Source organism: Strongylocentrotus purpuratus, unplaced genomic scaffold (assembly GCF_000002235.5).
Source record: "Strongylocentrotus purpuratus isolate Spur 01 unplaced genomic scaffold, Spur_5.0 spur5_contig_827, whole genome shotgun sequence".
NCBI classification, from domain to species: domain Eukaryota; kingdom Metazoa; phylum Echinodermata; class Echinoidea; order Camarodonta; family Strongylocentrotidae; genus Strongylocentrotus; species Strongylocentrotus purpuratus.
Window position 1 is genome coordinate 931,850 of NW_022145532.1, and position 19,321 is coordinate 951,170.

Here is a 19,321-nt window from a genome sequence, read left to right on the forward strand (position 1 = left end):
AAAAATGTAATATCTAAAGATCATAATGGTGAAAACAGTGGCATGAACGGCCTACCATAGTTAAGTCCGACTTAAAGTCAATCGTGGTCTTTGTGAAACACCCCCTGGAGGTATACATTTTAGCTGAAAATAACCAGCAAGGCACATTAACAGAGGCAGTGGCGCCTCATGTGTCTTGTCATTGAGAGACACACACGGGTGTCATTGTGTGAGGGGAGCACTGATCATAATTATTATACCATGTATATACAGGTACGTAAAATGCAAGCGGAGGAGATGTCATGTCACCTCCTTCTCATCATCATTAAGTTCTCTAATTTCTATCATCTCTCTCTCTCTCTCTCTCTCTCTCTCTCTTTCTCACACACACACACACACGCATACACACACACTCTCTTTATCTCTGTCTCTCTTTCCCTCTCTCTCTCTCTCTTCCTTTCCCTTCCTCTCCTCCAATCTCTTTCTGTTTATTTTCTTCCTCCCCCGTAACTCTTTCTCGTTCTACCTCTCTCTCTCGCTTTGTATATAATTTGTTTGCCATTTGTCATTGATGAGGCAGACGCCATACCCTATTGTATCCATGTGTTGAGAACATTGTGATATAGAGATTCATTGCAACGGGAAACGATGAATTATTGCCGAAACATGTTAGGGTTTCTAAAGCTATTAATTTTGATTAGGGTTTCTAAAACATTGACGTCCGAATTATGATACAAATTGAAATTAATGAAAATATTTGATAACATTAAATGATATGACGGCATTCCCATGTTTTATTTCAAAAGACTTATTTGGAATTATTTGGACAAGGATAAAATTCTGGATCTGCAATGAAATTCCATTTGTCTGACTACTTTCTGGACCAATTCGTAATTGTACCATTTACCGGAAAAGCTTCGACTCTTTTATTTGCACAAACGTCATGTCCTCTTTTATTCGGACATCAATCGTATAATCACTAGCATGAAAGTACCTTGACTTCTTAAAACTACATTTCAATGTTATGACGGCACATGGTCACTGTTTTATAGACGACAGAGATGCGCATTTCGTGATCATCTCACAGGGCGAAGCATTTGGTAGATTCTTTTCCAAGGAATTTGTGCATTCCCATACTATTTTTTTTTGCATGGTTCATTAAAGTTTGGACTGATATTTGACTCCTCGTCTGTCTGAATATTTTGAAAGGACAGTTCGGTTGAAGGGTTAACCGGTCAATAGGTCCCCAATACTGCGCTATAACTAAGAAGTACCATTACGATAGCGCTCACAAAGTAAAATACATAAGACAAAAACACAAAAAAGACTAGCTCTATAAAGGGACTTTACATATAGCACATGGTACAAATGACCCCAAATATCCACAGATCTTTTACACATGGAGAAGTTCCACTTTGAGCATTTAGAATAATAACTGCCAAAGTCCTAGATGTGCTTCATGAATACCTTTTGTTTGCCCACTTGAAAAGAATACTTCCACCTGCGTATCACAGAATGTACCGTTGGTGCATAAATGAATAATGTTACATAACTTTCATGAGCGCATATCCAGTATTCATCTCTGTGGGTTTTACCTTTTTTGGTACAAATGACCTTTATCTGCCCATGCGCAGATTGTATCTGTAAACTCCCTTATTGTAGGAAATAAGATGGGTCCTCTGTTGATTCCTTAATTTTGACGGACTTTCTAGACTCTAGAGTATGAATTATGTTTTCCAGATTTGAGAAGCAGTTAAAATAAATCGTTTTTCGACAGCGGAAAGAGTTGATGTGGGAATCACGAGTGCAGACGTGTCATTTATGGAACGAAGATTACCTGTGGGTACATATAAAGAACAATCATGTCGGTATTAGGTAAGAGGGAGCAGTCATGTGGATTAATTATTTGATTTATTTGTAAAACATAGAGGCAAAGTATGGACTGTACTTGTTGAGAAAGGGGAAGTCGTGGAGTTCTGTAATCAATTAAAACCCCTTAAACTTCAAAGAAAACCTCCAAGTGCTGTCATGCAATAATTGTCTATGCCTTCGTCAAAACTCTCCACCTTAATAATAATGAACATTTTTTGTATAGCGCATATCACTAACATAAAGAAAGTCCCTATGTGCTTAGAAAAGAAGGAAATAGAGGTAGGGCGGAATAGAAATGAACATTTATGCCTGATAATAAACATGAAAATAATTACAATCCAGATTCCTGCAAAGGTTATAAATATAGTTGTCAGAATAATATTCATATCATGAATAGCTTTTACTCCTCACGAGCTTGGTGCGTGTTCAGAGTGTTACGTCATTTATATTACCCATTTGCAAATCCATTTTGAAGTCGCCCTCTGTGATAAAAACTGTTACCCACCCTCTGTCTCCCATGTTACACGACCTTTCTTCATAATTATTTTTCGCTCCTCACAGTGGCCTTTCTCGTTAAACGGTATGTAGGGTATGAGATTCAGCGGGATTTCATGACTCTTATTGCATTCACCCCATCCACTTGTCAAAGTCTAATTAAAATGTGAGTGGCAACGTGATTCAAGTGGAATCTTTTTACACACCTCCCACCTAAAGTATTGCGTAAGAAATGGCAACAAGGCCAACTGAACTACGCCGAATACAGACAATTTAAAAACGCACCTTTTTTATAACGTGGTGTGAATTGTACAGTGACTTACCTGAAAGAAGTAAATGCAATCATGTTGAAGATATACCAAATGATCATGTGTATACCGAGGCAATGACTAAATATTAGACTGAAGGTAGACTAGAGAAAGAAGAGGAAGAAGAAGAAAGCAATGGAGAGAGGGGGAGAGGAGAAGGAGAGCGAGAGATATATAGATAGACCAGAAACAAACAGGGAAAAGGGAAGTTGGATAGGCAAGTACATGGGAGCACATGAAAACTATTTAGGATTAAAACACGACAGATCGTAGGCCTATATCAGAGAGGGATTTCAATTTCATTTCTCATAAAATGCCCGAAGACCTCTTTTTTGGTTATTTATGTTTCAAACGGGAATATGAACAAAATACTTTGTGTAAGCTCGTTATTGTACCATTGCAGTCAGTGATTATTTTTATAATTTCTTTGAGCTATGATTAATTAATTTTGTTTTACCAGAGTTCTGAGGAATTCCCAACGAGTGGTATACATAGTTTATTTAATGCTATAATTTTGTATTGCATCAAATAGTGTTATCTTCCCACTGGATGTTTGTAATGCCAAATGATATGTTTCCCAACATATGCAAGATTTAGACATACTCTTTTTTCACATCAAAGGCTCAAACACTCAAAATAAGGTATATTACAATTACTAAAAGCCTCCGTCTGAATCGTTAGATATTCGGCAATACATCGATTGAATAGGCCTATACTGTATTCCGTACATTATGACGAAGACAGTTAGAACCGACGCGTCGGTCCAACACAGGTTAGTTCTATGTGTCCATTTTCTTAACTTAATATTTACTTATTTATAACCCTGATTGTTCGAAAAAGCGATCAGCTTCAAACATTATCCTGAAATTGACTAACAATTTAAAGAAATACAAAACAGACAGCGCCCGCCTATATAAGACTACTCTACTATCAACTAACTTAATCTATTGTAGTTGGACTCCTTCTTTCTACAAAAATACTTCCAACAACCTCTCGAATCAGTGTCATAATTCAGTTCAACATCATTCTCAAATCCAAACAAAATTGTGGATGATCTAGTTTGAGTAGCGTAGCGCAATTTTTGCGATTATAACATAGAATCTTTATGATTTAATGACAATTCTATTTTGTATGACGAGATGAACGATTCGAAAGGATGCCATTCAACCTCGTTCCATGCTTTCATTTGATGGAAGGGAAGGAGATATTTGAAGGGCAGAGTTAAGGTTGTTGGTTTAATGGTGGAAGTTGACGGCATGCATCACGCCACACCCTCGACACTAGTAAACCCTATCCTTTAACGGCTCTGTAGTGTTTGCTTTGAACCACCGTCTAGTGACAGGCAAGAGACGGGCAGAGATACGGTCAAACCGATGGTCATGACCCTCACCATGGTCGTGGTTATATCAACAAGCTAGCAGTCGGGAAATACGACGAAGACAATTCAGCTTGATGTAGTTCTGTCAGGATGTCCTGTTTCCATTGGATATAACAAGTCTAAAGATCACGATGAAGAAGTAAAGGGAAATAGCTCTCATTCTATCATGGGCAGTTTTATCTTTGTTATTCGATAATGCATTGATTTATTTGTTTCTTTTATATTTGTGGGGGGGGGGGGGGTATTCTGTGCGAAATGTATCATACTGACAACATAAGAAGTTTTTGTTAATATTCCAATAAAAAATCAAAGTGCTATTACATTTCACCCCATGATCCCTACTAGATAACAACTATTCTGTAACATTGGTTGAGTGCAGTGTCGGAATATGGACCTATATTAGTAGGGTCCATGGTCGGAATGAGTAAAGGCTTTTATGGGGGAGCCGGTAAAAACGTGCTTGTTCAAACTCTGGTAACACAGTTACATACACGAGCAGGGGCGGCAAATTCTTTTCATGACGGGGGAGGGGGGGGGGGGCGAAATGCGAGAGACGAGGGAGCAATGGTGTAATGAGAAAAAACGCTTGGGGAAGGGGGCAGAAGAAGAAAAAATCCGCATCACCCTTACTCTAACAAGTTACATGAAGACCCCGCGGAACGTTTTTCAAATTGGGGTTCAGGGGTTAGCCCCATGAAGCTCAGGGGTTTTAGGCATTTAATAACGGTCAGATGAGCATCCAGGGGCCCGCCCTAGGACCCATGGTAGGGTCCAAGGGGGCGAAGCTCAGGGTGTTAAGGCATTTGTTTACGGTCAGAGGAGCAACCAGTGGCCGCATTACGGCCCTAGGTGGGGTCTAGGGGGCAGAGCTCCCGGAAGCGTTATTTTTTTATGCGGCACAGATTGGGGCTTTTTTTAAAAAGGGGTCTTGATTTACAGACTAATACTGGTCGTGTGCGTACTAGAGAGTATAAGTAGTAGAAGTCTGTTTTTAATAGTGTTACATTTAATCCACTACCGCATGGAAAATCATTACATCGACAATTAAAATCAAATTGGAAATCTGAAGAGGAGGCAGCACGTCAATAAGGAGAACATCACAATAATTAGTCAATAAAACTTAACTAACTTAAACGAAGAGGAATGTTATCTAAACACATAGTTCGCGATGGATATACAAACTTCTTCGCAGCGCTATCTAATGCGCTAGCTAACATGACTAGTCTCACGTATGTGCAGACACTATTCAGAAGGGAAAGAACGTACTTCCCATAGGTTTAACACGCGCCATGCCCCAATCTGTGCCGCATAAAAAAATAACGCCTCCCGGAAGCACAGGGAAAAACCATGCCATATTTTAGCACCATTTATAAAGCACTGGTATCGAATTAGAAATAAACCACGTTTGAATTTTATTAGAGGGGCAACTGCCTGACCCCCCCCCCCCAATCATTACGCCAGTGCGAGGAAGCATAGTGAATGAGAGGACTGAAGGTGACGAACGTGACTACCCCCGCACAGATTTTTGAAGTTTTGTTGTATTAAAAAATTACTTTCCTTAGCAAAACTATAGTATAAACACAAGCAATATACTTTTTTTCACACTTCTCTTTTCCACAATATTTACCTGAACACTTTGAAGGATATTATGCGAGGGAGCGTAGTTCCCGAGCAAGAAGATGTTTGCATTTTTATTTGTCTAAACACTGCACTCTTGGGCCCTCCAGAGCCTAAATGTTTGTTGCAGTCTTTAATCAGTATTTGATATACACTTTTTGGGGGCACTTTTTCAGATTTTCCGGGGGGACAATCCCCCTAAAATAATTGAGGGGGGACGTGTCCCCCCTGTCCCCCCCCCCCGAGATCGCCGCCCCTGTACACGAGTGTCATTCTTTTGAATCATACAGGAAATATTACATGTAAAGTCACTCATTTGCCCATTGATGGGGATGTTCACATCCACCAAAATGCCCTTCATAAGACAAAGTATTATATTGAGACATCCCTCCCGTGATCATTAGAACATTGTAGTGAGAAATCAATATATTCATAGCTTTCAAAAGTTTTGACAGATAGGGTTGGAAGAAAACTTAGCAATTCATATTGCTCAACACGCTCAGAGTAAGCAAACAATGATAATACAGTAAATATATATAATTCAATCCAATCATATCCCCTTATCTGTTCTGCTTTATTTGAAGTCGAGTAAGAGAGTTAAAGAATATATATATCCTGAACTTTTCGGCGTGGAACATTTAAGAGGCAGTATCCCCCTCTTCCTACGTCAGTGGCTAAGTCCATTTGTCGTACATGATACATTCGACAACGTAGATGACTCTTTCCTCTTCTTTTTAAAAAATAAAAATATATACTTTAATATGCAGGAAATGCAGTGTACCCAACTGGACTGGGTATTTTTTAATAGTATTTCCTGCCTATATCGTCACCCTGCACTGTCCATCCTGAAGCGTATATAACGGCATCAAACATTTCACATCATTATACTATACACTACCAGACAATTCTCTACTCGATTCTATACTGACTTCCAATTTGATCCATTTACCACCAAATATGTAGTACAACACGTGTATATGATGGTTCAACAAACGATCGCGTACCAACATTGAATTAAAAACAAATATATATTTAAAGCACGAAAAATAACGAAGATACTGGGAGTCTTCAAAGGAGGACATTCGATTTCGTAGAAAACATATTGAGTAGGTGACCCAGCATATAATCCCGATCTAAGTTGTTCGATTATATCATTTGATGCAGCTTGAAGTATACGAGTATTGATTTGACAATTAGATTCACCAATTAAAAGGAATAATATATTTTTAGCAATTGATTGAACCATCACTTTATTATTTTTGAAAGTAAGAAAGTTTTGAATGGTAACTAGAATAGAATTAATAATTCTCTGTTCTCTTTCGATGTTTAATTGATCATTGTTTTTATATTTACCCTCCCTACCTCTTCCATCTCTCTTTTTCTTCTCTCTCTCTCTCTCTCTCTCTTTCTCTTTCTCTCCCTCCCTCTTTATCTCTTCATCCCTCCTTCCTCCTTCCCCCTCTCTCTCTCTTTCTCTCTCGTTCTCGTTTCCCTTCCTCTGCAGATGATCGAAGACTTCGCAGTATCAAAAGGGCTTGATCTCCGCTAGAAGCACATCTCACGTGATGTCATGTCGTCACGTAAACAAAAAATAGATCTCACCTCAATAATTCGATTTTGCTTTGTAAATATTCCCATCAAACTGTTTATATTTTTAATTTCTACATAAATCACTTTAGTCCAGCACTATACCCATGTAAACAAAACGGAAATATATATATATTGACGTCTCCCATTTCTCTCGGTTGTACATAATGGTTGCTGTCAGTCACAACTACCGATTGCACGCACGTGGCTCACCGGTTTTGATTAAATAGTTTTAACTTGTAATTTATAAAATCAAATAAGTGCATTAGAGTAAATAAACTAAACTCTTATAATGTGAAATTACCTTAAAGCACAATTGTACAGTATACATATATACATATCAGTTTTAATATTATTCCGCCCCACGTGATCAAGGTTTAGTTTCTCTTTTCATCTCCGGTTATTGGTACGTGTATGTAGCATGCAGGGGCGGCGATTTCTTTCATTCAAAAAAGAGTGGGGGGAAAAATCCAAGGAAGTAGCGACAGAACCGGTTCCTCTCCTCCCTCCCCGTCTGATTTTGCATAAAAACTTTGCAATGACAACCACAAATGAGAAAAGCTTGCTTTAAATATGCTATCTAGACTTTTGAAGGGATTCCCCTCCCCCTTTTCTCTTTTTTTTTTAGAAGGGGGTGGGGTGGGGGTTCCTGATCCTGCATTCTTAAGCATATAAGACCCCATTTTAAGCGCACTACGTCTGTGCTTATATTTTGATTCCATAGCTATGTTCAGCTGAGTGCAATCCATCATATTCATCGTTATTATGCGAAGGATCATAGCGACCGCACGAGATTTTCCATTTTCAAATACATAAAATTTGCCTCTTAGAGCATTATAGAGCCTCTTTGGTGTCATGTTAAAGGTCGAGTCATTACATGATAATTTAAAAAAATATATATTTCTGGGAAACGGGTCACCGTCCCACCCCATCGCCGCCTTTTAATAGTAATATACAAAATGTACACATACATGTATTATTTTTAACGCTGCAATGATTATTGAAAAGTGCACAAAGGAAATGTCAATTGATAAATCTGAAAAATAGTCATTTCTTGTCGTTTAGTTAAATATGTGTTGTTATGACGTCATTAAAAAAGAAACAAACAACGTTGACATTTGACTTCCAGGTGTTCGAGAATTTGTTTGTGGTGAGGAAGGTATCATGATACACGATGTTTAGACAGGGTAGAATTAAGGCTCATATACTCCATTCTGCTGAAGGCCAGTTCCAAAATCAAGATTGTTTGCCTCTATTTTATATATAGAAAGGTTCGGTTTTGATGGGATGCATATTGAATTTGTTAAACTTGACTTGATGTTGCAGAGAGCCTTCTGGCGTACCTTTCACTCACATCTAGATAACAATTACAGCCACATCTCCTCATTGTTTTAACAGCGTGAACAAATGTTGTTTTAATCTAGGCACCTGCACAAACTTTTATTCACCGGGTTTCCCACGAAAAATAGCAACACAGGGCGAATGAAATCTTGTTCTACATATTTTTTCTTCTTCATTCCCTATAATGGAAATGTTCTGGATAAAGAGCACACTCATGCTCATCTCCAAGGCAAATTAGATATGATTGATTTGTCGATGGGGAAAGCAGGTTGGCAAATTACGATGACCAATAAAATAAACATAAAGATTGAGAATGGAGTGATTTGACTACTTAATAAATGTTCAATTATGCAAGGACGCTGCCGAAGCGTGATTTTAATCTCCTTCGCATCTTGCTTGTGTTTAATGATAAAGGTAAAGAGGAAGAAAGCCTCGGGGTTTTTTCTCGCTTATTCAGATTGTCTTGCTCGGAGTGAACTATTGGCTTTGCCACCTAAAGACTCCACTTTTGCAGAGTGTTGACAAGACAGGATGAAGGGTTTCTTCTACTATTTATAAAGACGCTAGCATAAGATCACACATAGTCAGAGCGGTTTAGTGAGTCAGGCTTTGGATAATTCCTCGAGATGAAAAATGAGAGCATCGAAATTCGTGTATTTAATCCGCAACGCAGGAACCCAATGTCTCAATTCCATAAACTCTAAATATCAAATAACACTGGTAAGAAAAACAAAATTGTGATAGACAAGATTAATATTTCTCGGCCAAATATTATGACTCCTTTTTTATTAAAAGCATGTAATTGCGACAAAAGAGAATATCTAATATAAAAAAAGTAAATTGAACAATCAACAAATACATACGACATAAATGTAGCGACTTATTTTGTATGTGCAGTAGCACGTACGTTTGTCATTTTAAGATTTTTTTATGTTAGAATATTACAGCGACTGTAGTTTCATTAGATGTTTCACATAATTTAAATCACAAATTTCTCATCAATAGCTAGCTGACCTTTTTGTTGACATAGACAAATTACGCATTATATTACTTTGTAGCCTAATAAGTATTGACTATTATATCTTTATTAGCACATTCTACATTTTCAACGTGTTTACATTCATTTTGTTAAAGAAAATCGAGAATTATTCCTGTGTTTCCCTTCTCGTTTAGGCAATCTCAACGTGTTCATGCGGCTATATAGGAAACATAAAAACTATTCCATAGAAACGGATCTATTTTCCATAAAAAAGTTTAACTGATGTCTGGTGAATTTCTTAGAAGTGTCAAATGTACTTTTTATTTAATTTGTCAAGAAACGTTATTAATCACTCCAGTGTTCTTGATTACTTTTGCAAAGCACCAAGAACAAAGCAAGTAAAGTGTTGTATGCTTTAGTCATTACGGTTTAATATTGTACTCTTCTATGCAGTAATTCTTCTGTATCTTTCTTTCAACTTCACTTTTAGGAGTGTACGCATTGTCGGGGAAGACTTTCATATCATTCAATAAATTAACGGGAAAATGAAAGACGCAACTCGAGAATTAAAGAGTAGGCCTATAATAGGTTAGGACTATATAAAACATCTTCAGTGGATTTACATACCACAAACATGTGAATAATTAAAGCCCCAAAGAAGTGCCACATCTGACAATTGAAGGTTGTGTTCATAGAGGTTGGTTTACATGATATTTAGACTCGTTTCTTTATTCTAATCTTGTACATATAAGACAAAAGATTATTTTTCTTTGGTTTGTAAACTGTTGTTTTGGCTTGGTCTCAATAAAAGTAATCTGTCATAGAAATCGTTGAAGTAGTCTCTTCTTAAGCCTGGCTGGATGATGTATGATAAGAGTGTGCATGTGAGCATCTATCTATTAATGTACTTCAAAATAATGTACGTTAAACCAAAGAAATCATTCACATCAACCCATTCGATTCGAACATATCCAACTAAAAAACAACCATACAAACAGATCTAGTTCATAATCATTCCCTGACTTTGTAACATTTTGCAAACAGACATTAAACAATCTGCTGCATTCATTTAGTATAGCAAAAATTTATATCACATATTTAGAAGTCTGTTGAGTAAATGTTTGTTTGTTTGTTTGTTTGATAATCTTTGAAATGTATATTTCTGCTGTATTTGTATTGGCTTTAATGACAGCAGAGAATGCACTACTCTTAAGCATTTTTGAAAATTACGCATTGAAGCTATTTATTCCATAAAAGCAAGCAAGTTTTATTCAGAATTGTATGGTCTATGTCTAATAATATATAAATAGAAATAATATAAAAGAGTGAATACCTTTATAAAAAGAACAATAAATCCACTTAAATACATTCACAAGGAAGTACAATTAAGACAAAAATCACATTAAATTGCATTTCTTCAGAGCAAAATACATATCAAGCACATTCTATCAATATTACATACATTTACATGAATAATTCTATGCCGATAGAACACTCAGCAACATGGCCTGGCTCTTGACTATTTTAAATCTACATTAATTATTTTCTCCTCTCAAAAACCGCTCAAACTTATCTTACTGTATAAAAATAGAAGACATATGTACACTTTCATATGACATGTCTCTTCTTCTCCAGTCATCACTGAAGAACACATACAGGAAAACTCTTCATTTTCACAGTGATTAACAGGACGCCCTCTGCTCTGCTTGCTTGGAGCTCATAGGGATAATCTCATCATTCTGAAAATGATTATAGCTCATCAATGATTCAACTTAAAACACAAATTATGACCAGAATTGTGCTGTAAAATTCAATCATGCAATTAGTTATTAACAATTTTCATTTTTCTTATATAATCTTAAGACATTCTTAATTAAACTGAAATAGATTCACTGATGCCACTTCATAAACCCTTTTCGATGATAACACAAATTCTTTTTCCTTTTTTCTGGTAAACTGCAAGGTTTCATTGCAGACATTATCAAACATTCAAATGCAGCATTCATCAAAATAAATATTAAACAAAAAATAACTTTTCAATAATCCTTCTTTGTCACAAAGTTTTAAAGCAAAATAGGAAAGCATATAGCTGTAGTTAGCTCCTGATAGAAATTTGACAGACATCTTACTTTGCTCATATAAGATCTCTTAATATGGAATTATTATATTCACTGAGACATTAGTCAAGAAATATCACTGTATCATTTTGATTTGATTTGATTTGATTTTGTGTGTGGTTTATATTAATATAGTAATATCGTGTGATAAAAGAGACCAAAACTGTTAAATTACTTCCATTAAGATGAAACTTCTTATAATTATTTATCATACAATTTAAAAGCTGAAAACTGCTACTGGGAAATGAGGTAACAAAAATTACAAAAATTGAATAACCTAGCAACCTACAGCACCATAATTTTACTATTCACATTAGAAATAACTTACAAGCTTCTTACACAAATGTGTCAATAAATATACTAAAGGGCTAAACTCTTTGAGTACCTAATATCTTAGAGTAGTACTGATAATAATTCAATTCTTTACAGGTTCCTCTTCTCTTGATTCTTGTTTAAGAAACACTCACTTTTCGCCAAAAATAGATAATTCAGCCATTGTTGATATCTTTCACAAAAGATATATTGATTCAATTTCCTAGAAAAAAGAACAATTGTATTTATTTGGAAAAAGGGGCAAAATCAAGTAAATTCACTTGACATGATCAAAAGATTATAATTGAAGTGATTACATATGTTTATCAAAGAATACTTTTTGAAAAGCAATTTTGGATCATTGGAAATTGGTCAGAGCATAAAAGAACGCTACAAACTCAATAGGCAAAGCAATCTAATTCCTATTTAAAATGTTACAATTCAACATTCTTTTAAAGTCCCCACCTCGGGTTGACTTGTGCATAAATACATTTCAAAATGGAAGAATGACAATGAACCTTTACAAAACATTGTGATGCTGCTGCAAAATGACAAAGAAAACCATTTATATTTCTAGCATTCTTCATTATCAACGTGTTTTATTGTACAATTAAAATACAAGCTCTAACCTAGATACCTAAATGTTTAAACAAGATATACATGAGGACATGGTCAGACCAAAGATGTTCAAAATCTCTACAGCTTGAACAACAAAATCAGCTAAATATGAAGATATAATAAAATCCTGCATATTCAACCTTGAATACTTTACCAAACTGGACACTGGATGGACTGATAATTTACAAAACCCAGATTTTCATATACAATTAACCTAATGTTTGGACATTATCATTGGTACTTCTTTGAAAGAACCGTAGGAAATGAGGAGATATTAATAAGCACCACTGGGTTCAACCAATGAGTCTATGCTCAGCCTTAATTTATACATATTGACCAACAACTTTACAGAAAATGTAAAAAGAAAGCACCCTGTTTACAGATTAACATCTTCATGACAAAATATGCTACCTTTACACATTTTTACAAGACACAAAAAATTGCCTCAGTTACGCTTGATCTACATTTTGGAGAGCTATGCTTAATTCTTCCTAATATAGGCACATGTTCATGTTTTCTTTATTTAAATATAGATAAAGCATTTATACAAACATAAAGTTAGACAACAATTATAGTCTTGACATAAATCATCACATACATCCCTCTTATTGTTCATAATGTTCTTCATTTGCATATATGTAAAACCAAGAATGTTATGACATGTACTTCTGAGTTGAAAATTGAAAAGTGGTAAACTTATGTGGCGGAAGTACACCAATAGTTTGCAGCTAATACATGTACTCTCCAGACAATCTTTATTCTTCCATCTAGTATTACATCCAGTTCAGTAGGTATGTTTACCATGTTTGAAAATACACAAACTGATTTGGCTTATACTGAGTTGTTTTTATAACTGGCATAACTTGAATTGTTTTACAAATTTGAGTTAGAGAAAAAGACATTAAAGATAATAAACCACTCAACTTCCAAACACATGCTACTAATCCCTTGAATACATGTACATTGTTTTCAGGAAGAGACAAAATGGAATTTTTTGAAAATGTTTAATTTAACAAACTTTCCTTGATAATTTGAGCATCATGTTAAGACAATCTACTAATGTAGTAGACCTTAAGAGCCTACAATTTTGGCCCAGCATTACAAATTTATTAATATTAAAATATATGCACAACTTAATACAGCAAAGAAAGAAAATCACTTTGAAATATACCATACAAATCCATTGCAATTCCTATCATTCTGTATTCCACAAGTAAAATTTTTTCTTTTGGACAACCATCATTTCATTTACATATTCTTGCCTCCCCTACTGCTTCATATTTGAACATTATGTACAAAATAGCTCTTTATGTCCATTGCTTCTTTCTCTAAAAATGGTTGTGTCCTCTCTCTCTCTGTCTCGCTAAAACAGCATATTAACTGGCACTTAGAATATAGAGGATAGAAGGGAATCAGTTTTGTAGTTCAGATTGTGTGATTTCATTCAGGTCTTTCATCAATCCTTCCAGGTGCATCATTTCAGCATTCAGATCCTCAGCACTGAATGTACGCACAGTCGACTGTCATTTCAACAAATAGAAAAGGAAAACAAACAAAATGTATATTTAAGGTTGAATGCTTTTAACTCTACATAGGAAACAAAATACCATAGGTTGTCATGATATGTCTATAGAACCATCAAGTATACAAGAGAAAATGAGATATACAATATTTCTGAATATTTAACCTTTCAATTAAACTATTCAGTAAGATGTAGAAGTCTTTGATTTATTATCCTAATTTATAAAATAATTGGGCCTGTTGAAATCAAAGGGCTTTCACATTGTATTCATTGCGTTCGAACAGTATGTGAATCTTTACGAGTAGTTTATTGACAATATTTATGCTATAACACACCTGTCTTGAAAAACATATGAAGGGATCATTTGAGAGAATGAAGGAATCAGATAGAGAGAATGGAGGAATAGATTGAGTGAATGAAGGAATGGATTGAGTGAATGAAGGAATAGATTGAGAGAATAAAGGAATGGGTTGAGTGAATGAAGGATTGGATTGAGTGAATGAAGGAATGGATTGAGTGAATGAAGGAGTGGATTGAGTGAATAAAGGAATCAGATTGAGTGAAAGAAGGAACAGATTAAGAGAATGAAGGAACGGATTGAGAGAATGAAGGAATGGATTGAGAGAATGAAGGAATAGATTGAGAGAATAAAGGAATGGGTTGAGTGAATGAAGGAATGGATTGAGTGAATGAAGGAATGGATTGAGAGAATGAAGGAATGGATTGAGAGAATGAAGGAATGGATTGAGAGAATGAAGGAATAGATTGAGAGAATACAGGAATGGGTTGAGTGAATGAGGGAATGGATTGAGTGACTGAAGGAATGGATTGAGTGAATAAAGGAATCAGATTGAGAGAATGAAGGAATGGATTGAGGGAATAAAGGAATCAGATTGAGTGAAAGAAGAAACGATTGAGAGAATGAAGGAACGGATTGAGAGAATGAAGGAACGGATTGAGAGAATGAAGGAATAAGTTGAGAGAATGAAGGAATGGATTGCGAGAATAAAGGAATGGATTGAGAGAATGAAGGAATGAATTGAGAGAATGAAGGATTTGATTGAGAGAATGAAGGAATGGATTGAGAGAATGCAGGAATGGATTGAGTGAATGAAGGAATGGATTGAGAGAATGAAGGAATGGAATGAGAGAATGAAGGAATGGATTGAGTGAATGAAGGAATGGATTGAGAGAATGAAGGAATGGACTGAGAGAATGAAGGATTGGATTGAGTGAAGGAATGGATTGAGAGAATGAAGGAATGGACTGAGAGAATGAAGGATTGGATTGAGAGAATGAAGGAATGGATTGAGAGAATAAAGGAATGGATTGAGTGAAAGAAGGAACGGATACAGTGGATGAAGGATTGTTGAGAGAATGAAGGAATGGATAGAGAATGAAGGAATGGATTGAGAGAAGGAAGGAATGGATTGACAGAATGAAGGAATGGATTGAGAGAATGAATGAAGTAATCCTTACCCCAGGGCTGTTTCCATCACCTATTCCTCTATAAGTAACATCCGGTGCTTTGGGTGTGATGACAGCCATAGGTTGAGCTCGCCCTCGACCTGGACCAGGCTGACCTCTCTTCAGTGGACTGTACGTTGGAGCAGTTATCCTCACTACAGCATTAACAGAAATACCCAGTGTTAATCCATAAGATCAATTAGGGTTTGAGCTGATAAACTCTGAACATTATCATATCATTTACAGTACCTCATTAAAATTATAGTTGTCATCAACATCCTAAAAAATATCATTTTTTCATCATCTTTATTATCATCTCCACCATCACTTTCATCATCATCATCATCAGTATTATTATCATTATCATCCTCCTAATCAATATAATTTTTCATCACCTCCACCATCACTTTCACCATCATCATCATCATTATTATCAAAATCAACATTAATTTAATCACCATCTATATCGTGATCATTTGAATAATGCATACATACCCTTGGCCTGTGGATGTTGGTAGTGAGGAGGAGGAGCAGGTACAGTGAAGCTAGAGAGGGGGTTGGTGCGGGGTGCAGTACCACTGTTTTGACTACCGGACTCATCTTGGGAGCTGGCATTGGTATCACTATGGTAACCTGCTGGACACAAAAGTACACATTAGTGTAAACACACATCATCCACACTGAAAGGCTCGGAGCTAGTACAGCTCTTTGTAATCTCATACAACTAATGCTTGAATTATTGGATTGCAAGAAAGAATGGATAGCATTCAGGCTTATATGGAGTTCATGATTGGTTTTCTGAAATAATATCAAATTAAAAATGATAATTTTGTTTCAATTTAAAAAAAAAAGGGGGGTTATGTCTCAAGAAAAATAATTACTTTAGCTTTTAAAAGTCATCTTTTTTTTCTAGGATATTTATATCTTATTTTTCTATCTATCTATCTATCTATCAGGCTATAGTTCATCCAGACGTTGGACAAAGCCCTCCTCATGAAATTTCCATTCTCTTCTGTCTCTAGCTGTCCTAGTCCAAGCGGCCTAGTGCCAACCTTTAAAAAATAAAAAAATTCTACCAGTACTTCATTGTAATTTTAATGCCCAACTAAATGTAGATCAATGTTTCAGGAATCCTAGACTACACAAGCTTTGACCCCCCAAAAAATGACAGCAAAGCTGAGTTCAGTGCATGAATTTGTGTAAAGGAACAACAATCCTCTTTCTTATTACAATACATGTATATCTATAAATTAAACTTCACTTTATGGGGGATGGAAATAAAGATAAATCGCTTGTAATAGGTCACAATATTACTGATAAAAAAATGAAAAATGAGCTTTTGCATTAGAATGAAAAATTGCCTAGGAAGTCAAATGAAAAATCATTTAATTTAGACTTGCCCCTGAAATCTCATTTTATCAACTCACACAAATAAAACCTGCTGGAACTGAAATTAATCATCAATTCCTTCAGTATACCATTTTTGTGAGACATGTGCTTAGAAACAACATGTTATCAAACGTAAGTTATTGATCCAAAATGTGATCACAAACTCTACGAAATAGCATTATGAGACCTTCACATATCCACAGCAGAAAACTGACATTCATACAAATTAAACTAAATCATGTACACAACTGTCAGCTTGTAAAATGAAATACATTAAGGTGCACTTTAGAAAGTATATACATGTATTAGCAAAATGCTGCACACAAAAATAATTTGTTATTAAATCTACATGTAATGAGCAAAAAAGCTGATTTAAATACAAAGCTGCAACAAAAATGTTATATACAAACCATTCCAACAAACAATGGTATAATCACATGACTGAACATACCTATGTAGTTTAATCTATAACAGAGTGTGTGTTATGTGCAATGAGAAACAAAACAAATGGTCTGAATGATGCACATGTTAATCAAATTAATCAAGCATACATATGTGTCAATATATGCACAACAGTTTAATAAGAATTTGCAGCAACAACAAAAGTTTGTGCTAAAAGGACCTAACTTTAATGATGTGACTTTCATTTAGTGAATTGCCATTGACTTTGCTTTGTTCAACTCAGATTAGTTATCTAATCTAATTGGGCATTGTAAATTATCTTAAAGCATGAACATTCCTGATTTAAGTATCAATCACCTGAAACTGCTTGTAGAAAATAAGGAAAATAATAGTGTTTGACAGGTGAAGAGAGAAATCTAACTCTCATGTATTTCTATGAGTTCTAATTGGGATTTATATGTATAAGCACACGTTAGCTAAAAAATAGCAAATTTACCTAAATTACATTTTTTGTGAGATTCATTTTATCCACTATTTATATGTTGGTTATGTTGGGAGTAAAAACCAATTTAGATAGAGGTTTCATCATAAGCAATATAAAGGTTTAGCAGTACCTACCATACCCTAAATAATCTTTTATACTAATGCTTTTGTTAATCTTTCCTCAAATATAAAAGATAATACAGGCCTAAGTCAAGCTTGCATATATATTTGTTTAAAACAAAGCAGTACACTTAGAAAAAGCAGACTGTTCAAATCAGGGAAGATGCAGAAGCAAGAGAAATATAAATGTGGGAAAATAGATCAAAGAGAGTGGTAAGAAGATGACAGAAAGCAGGAAGAGAGAGAGGGCAATGTTAAAGAAAAAGATAAAAGTAAAAATAGACACAGAAAATAGCTTGCATAAGCATAATGCATTTGATGCTAAATGCATTTCAAGATGTTACCTGGAAACGGTAATTGCTTATCATTCATAACTGTGGGTTCATAACGACTATTACATCAGGCTATTGAACAACTTAGGTACTCTGACAATAAATTGCCTCATTAGGAAACATCATTCAGCTATTAAAGTATCAAATCTATTGTAAAAAGCCATCAATAAAAAAAAACATCATCCAACTTAGAAGTCTGAGAAAATGCACTTCACATGGCAAGCTCTTCAGTACTAATAGCAAATAGGAGTTAGCTAAAAAACAGAATTTTGTTCCTATCCAACCTAACTTAATCAATATCCCCGATTTTGAATTGTATAAAAATATAAATTTATATTAGAAAAGAATTTTGTATGACATTTTAAGTGTTTGAAATTAGAAAATGTTTATATCAAAATATTCTAATATTACAAAATCAATTTCTACAGTAAATCTAACTCTTGGATTTTCATTTTCTAGAGATGGAGAAGAAATAATCTACATTTTTCTCTACATGTTATTTCAAAATTAATAATGGCAAAATACTAAACAAAGACAAAAGCAAAAATGCAGAAGTGCAAAAGAGGAGGGAAGAGTCCTTTTTATCATGTGAATGCAGGCTTCTAGTATTGCTTAATGCAGTAGATATTAAAATAAAAAAAATCATATCAAGCTCAGCAAACTGCTATCAGCACATTCTCTTTTCAGGTAAAGCAGACACAAGGTGCATAAGCAATATCTACAACTATTTTGTTCCAATGTAATGCAGTGCATGCTACTGCTTAATAATATGTTAGTGAAGTTTTCCCTTGACAATACCTGAACTATACACATATGGCGGCCTGTCGGACATAGCAGAGCGTGTTGAAGCATTAGACATGAAGTCATAGGTCTGCGTGTTAACCAAATTATCTGATATCCCAGGGGAAAAAAGACAAAGACACATCAGGTCAACACATTGAAGAAGACAAAAATAAGTCAAACATGCACCAAAATGTCGACATTTTGAGTGAAGTGCTGATAC

The 19,321-nt window shown here is 35.2% G+C and overlaps 2 protein-coding genes across 2 annotated transcripts in view; one reads left to right on the forward strand and one right to left on the reverse strand.

The window, feature by feature from the left end:
* Nucleotides 1–7,419, forward strand: part of LOC115923015 — a 45,062-nt gene extending 37,643 nt beyond the window's left edge. Inside the window, exon 5 of the mRNA XM_030983003.1 lies at nt 7,154–7,419. Coding sequence (XP_030838863.1) covers nt 7,154–7,198 — 45 coding nt within the window. The 3' untranslated portion in view covers nt 7,199–7,419. The remainder of the gene's footprint in view (nt 1–7,153) is intronic.
* A 3,353-nt stretch (nt 7,420–10,772) lies between these two features.
* LOC100891979 (neogenin) overlaps nt 10,773–19,321 on the reverse strand; it is a 66,528-nt gene continuing 57,979 nt past the window's right edge. The window contains exons 27-30 of the mRNA XM_030983010.1: nt 19,117–19,209; nt 16,088–16,225; nt 15,605–15,747; nt 10,773–14,123 (exon numbers count right to left, since the gene is read on the reverse strand). Of these exons, the coding sequence (XP_030838870.1) occupies nt 14,016–14,123; nt 15,605–15,747; nt 16,088–16,225; nt 19,117–19,209 (482 nt within the window). The 3' untranslated portion in view covers nt 10,773–14,015. The remainder of the gene's footprint in view (nt 14,124–15,604; nt 15,748–16,087; nt 16,226–19,116; nt 19,210–19,321) is intronic.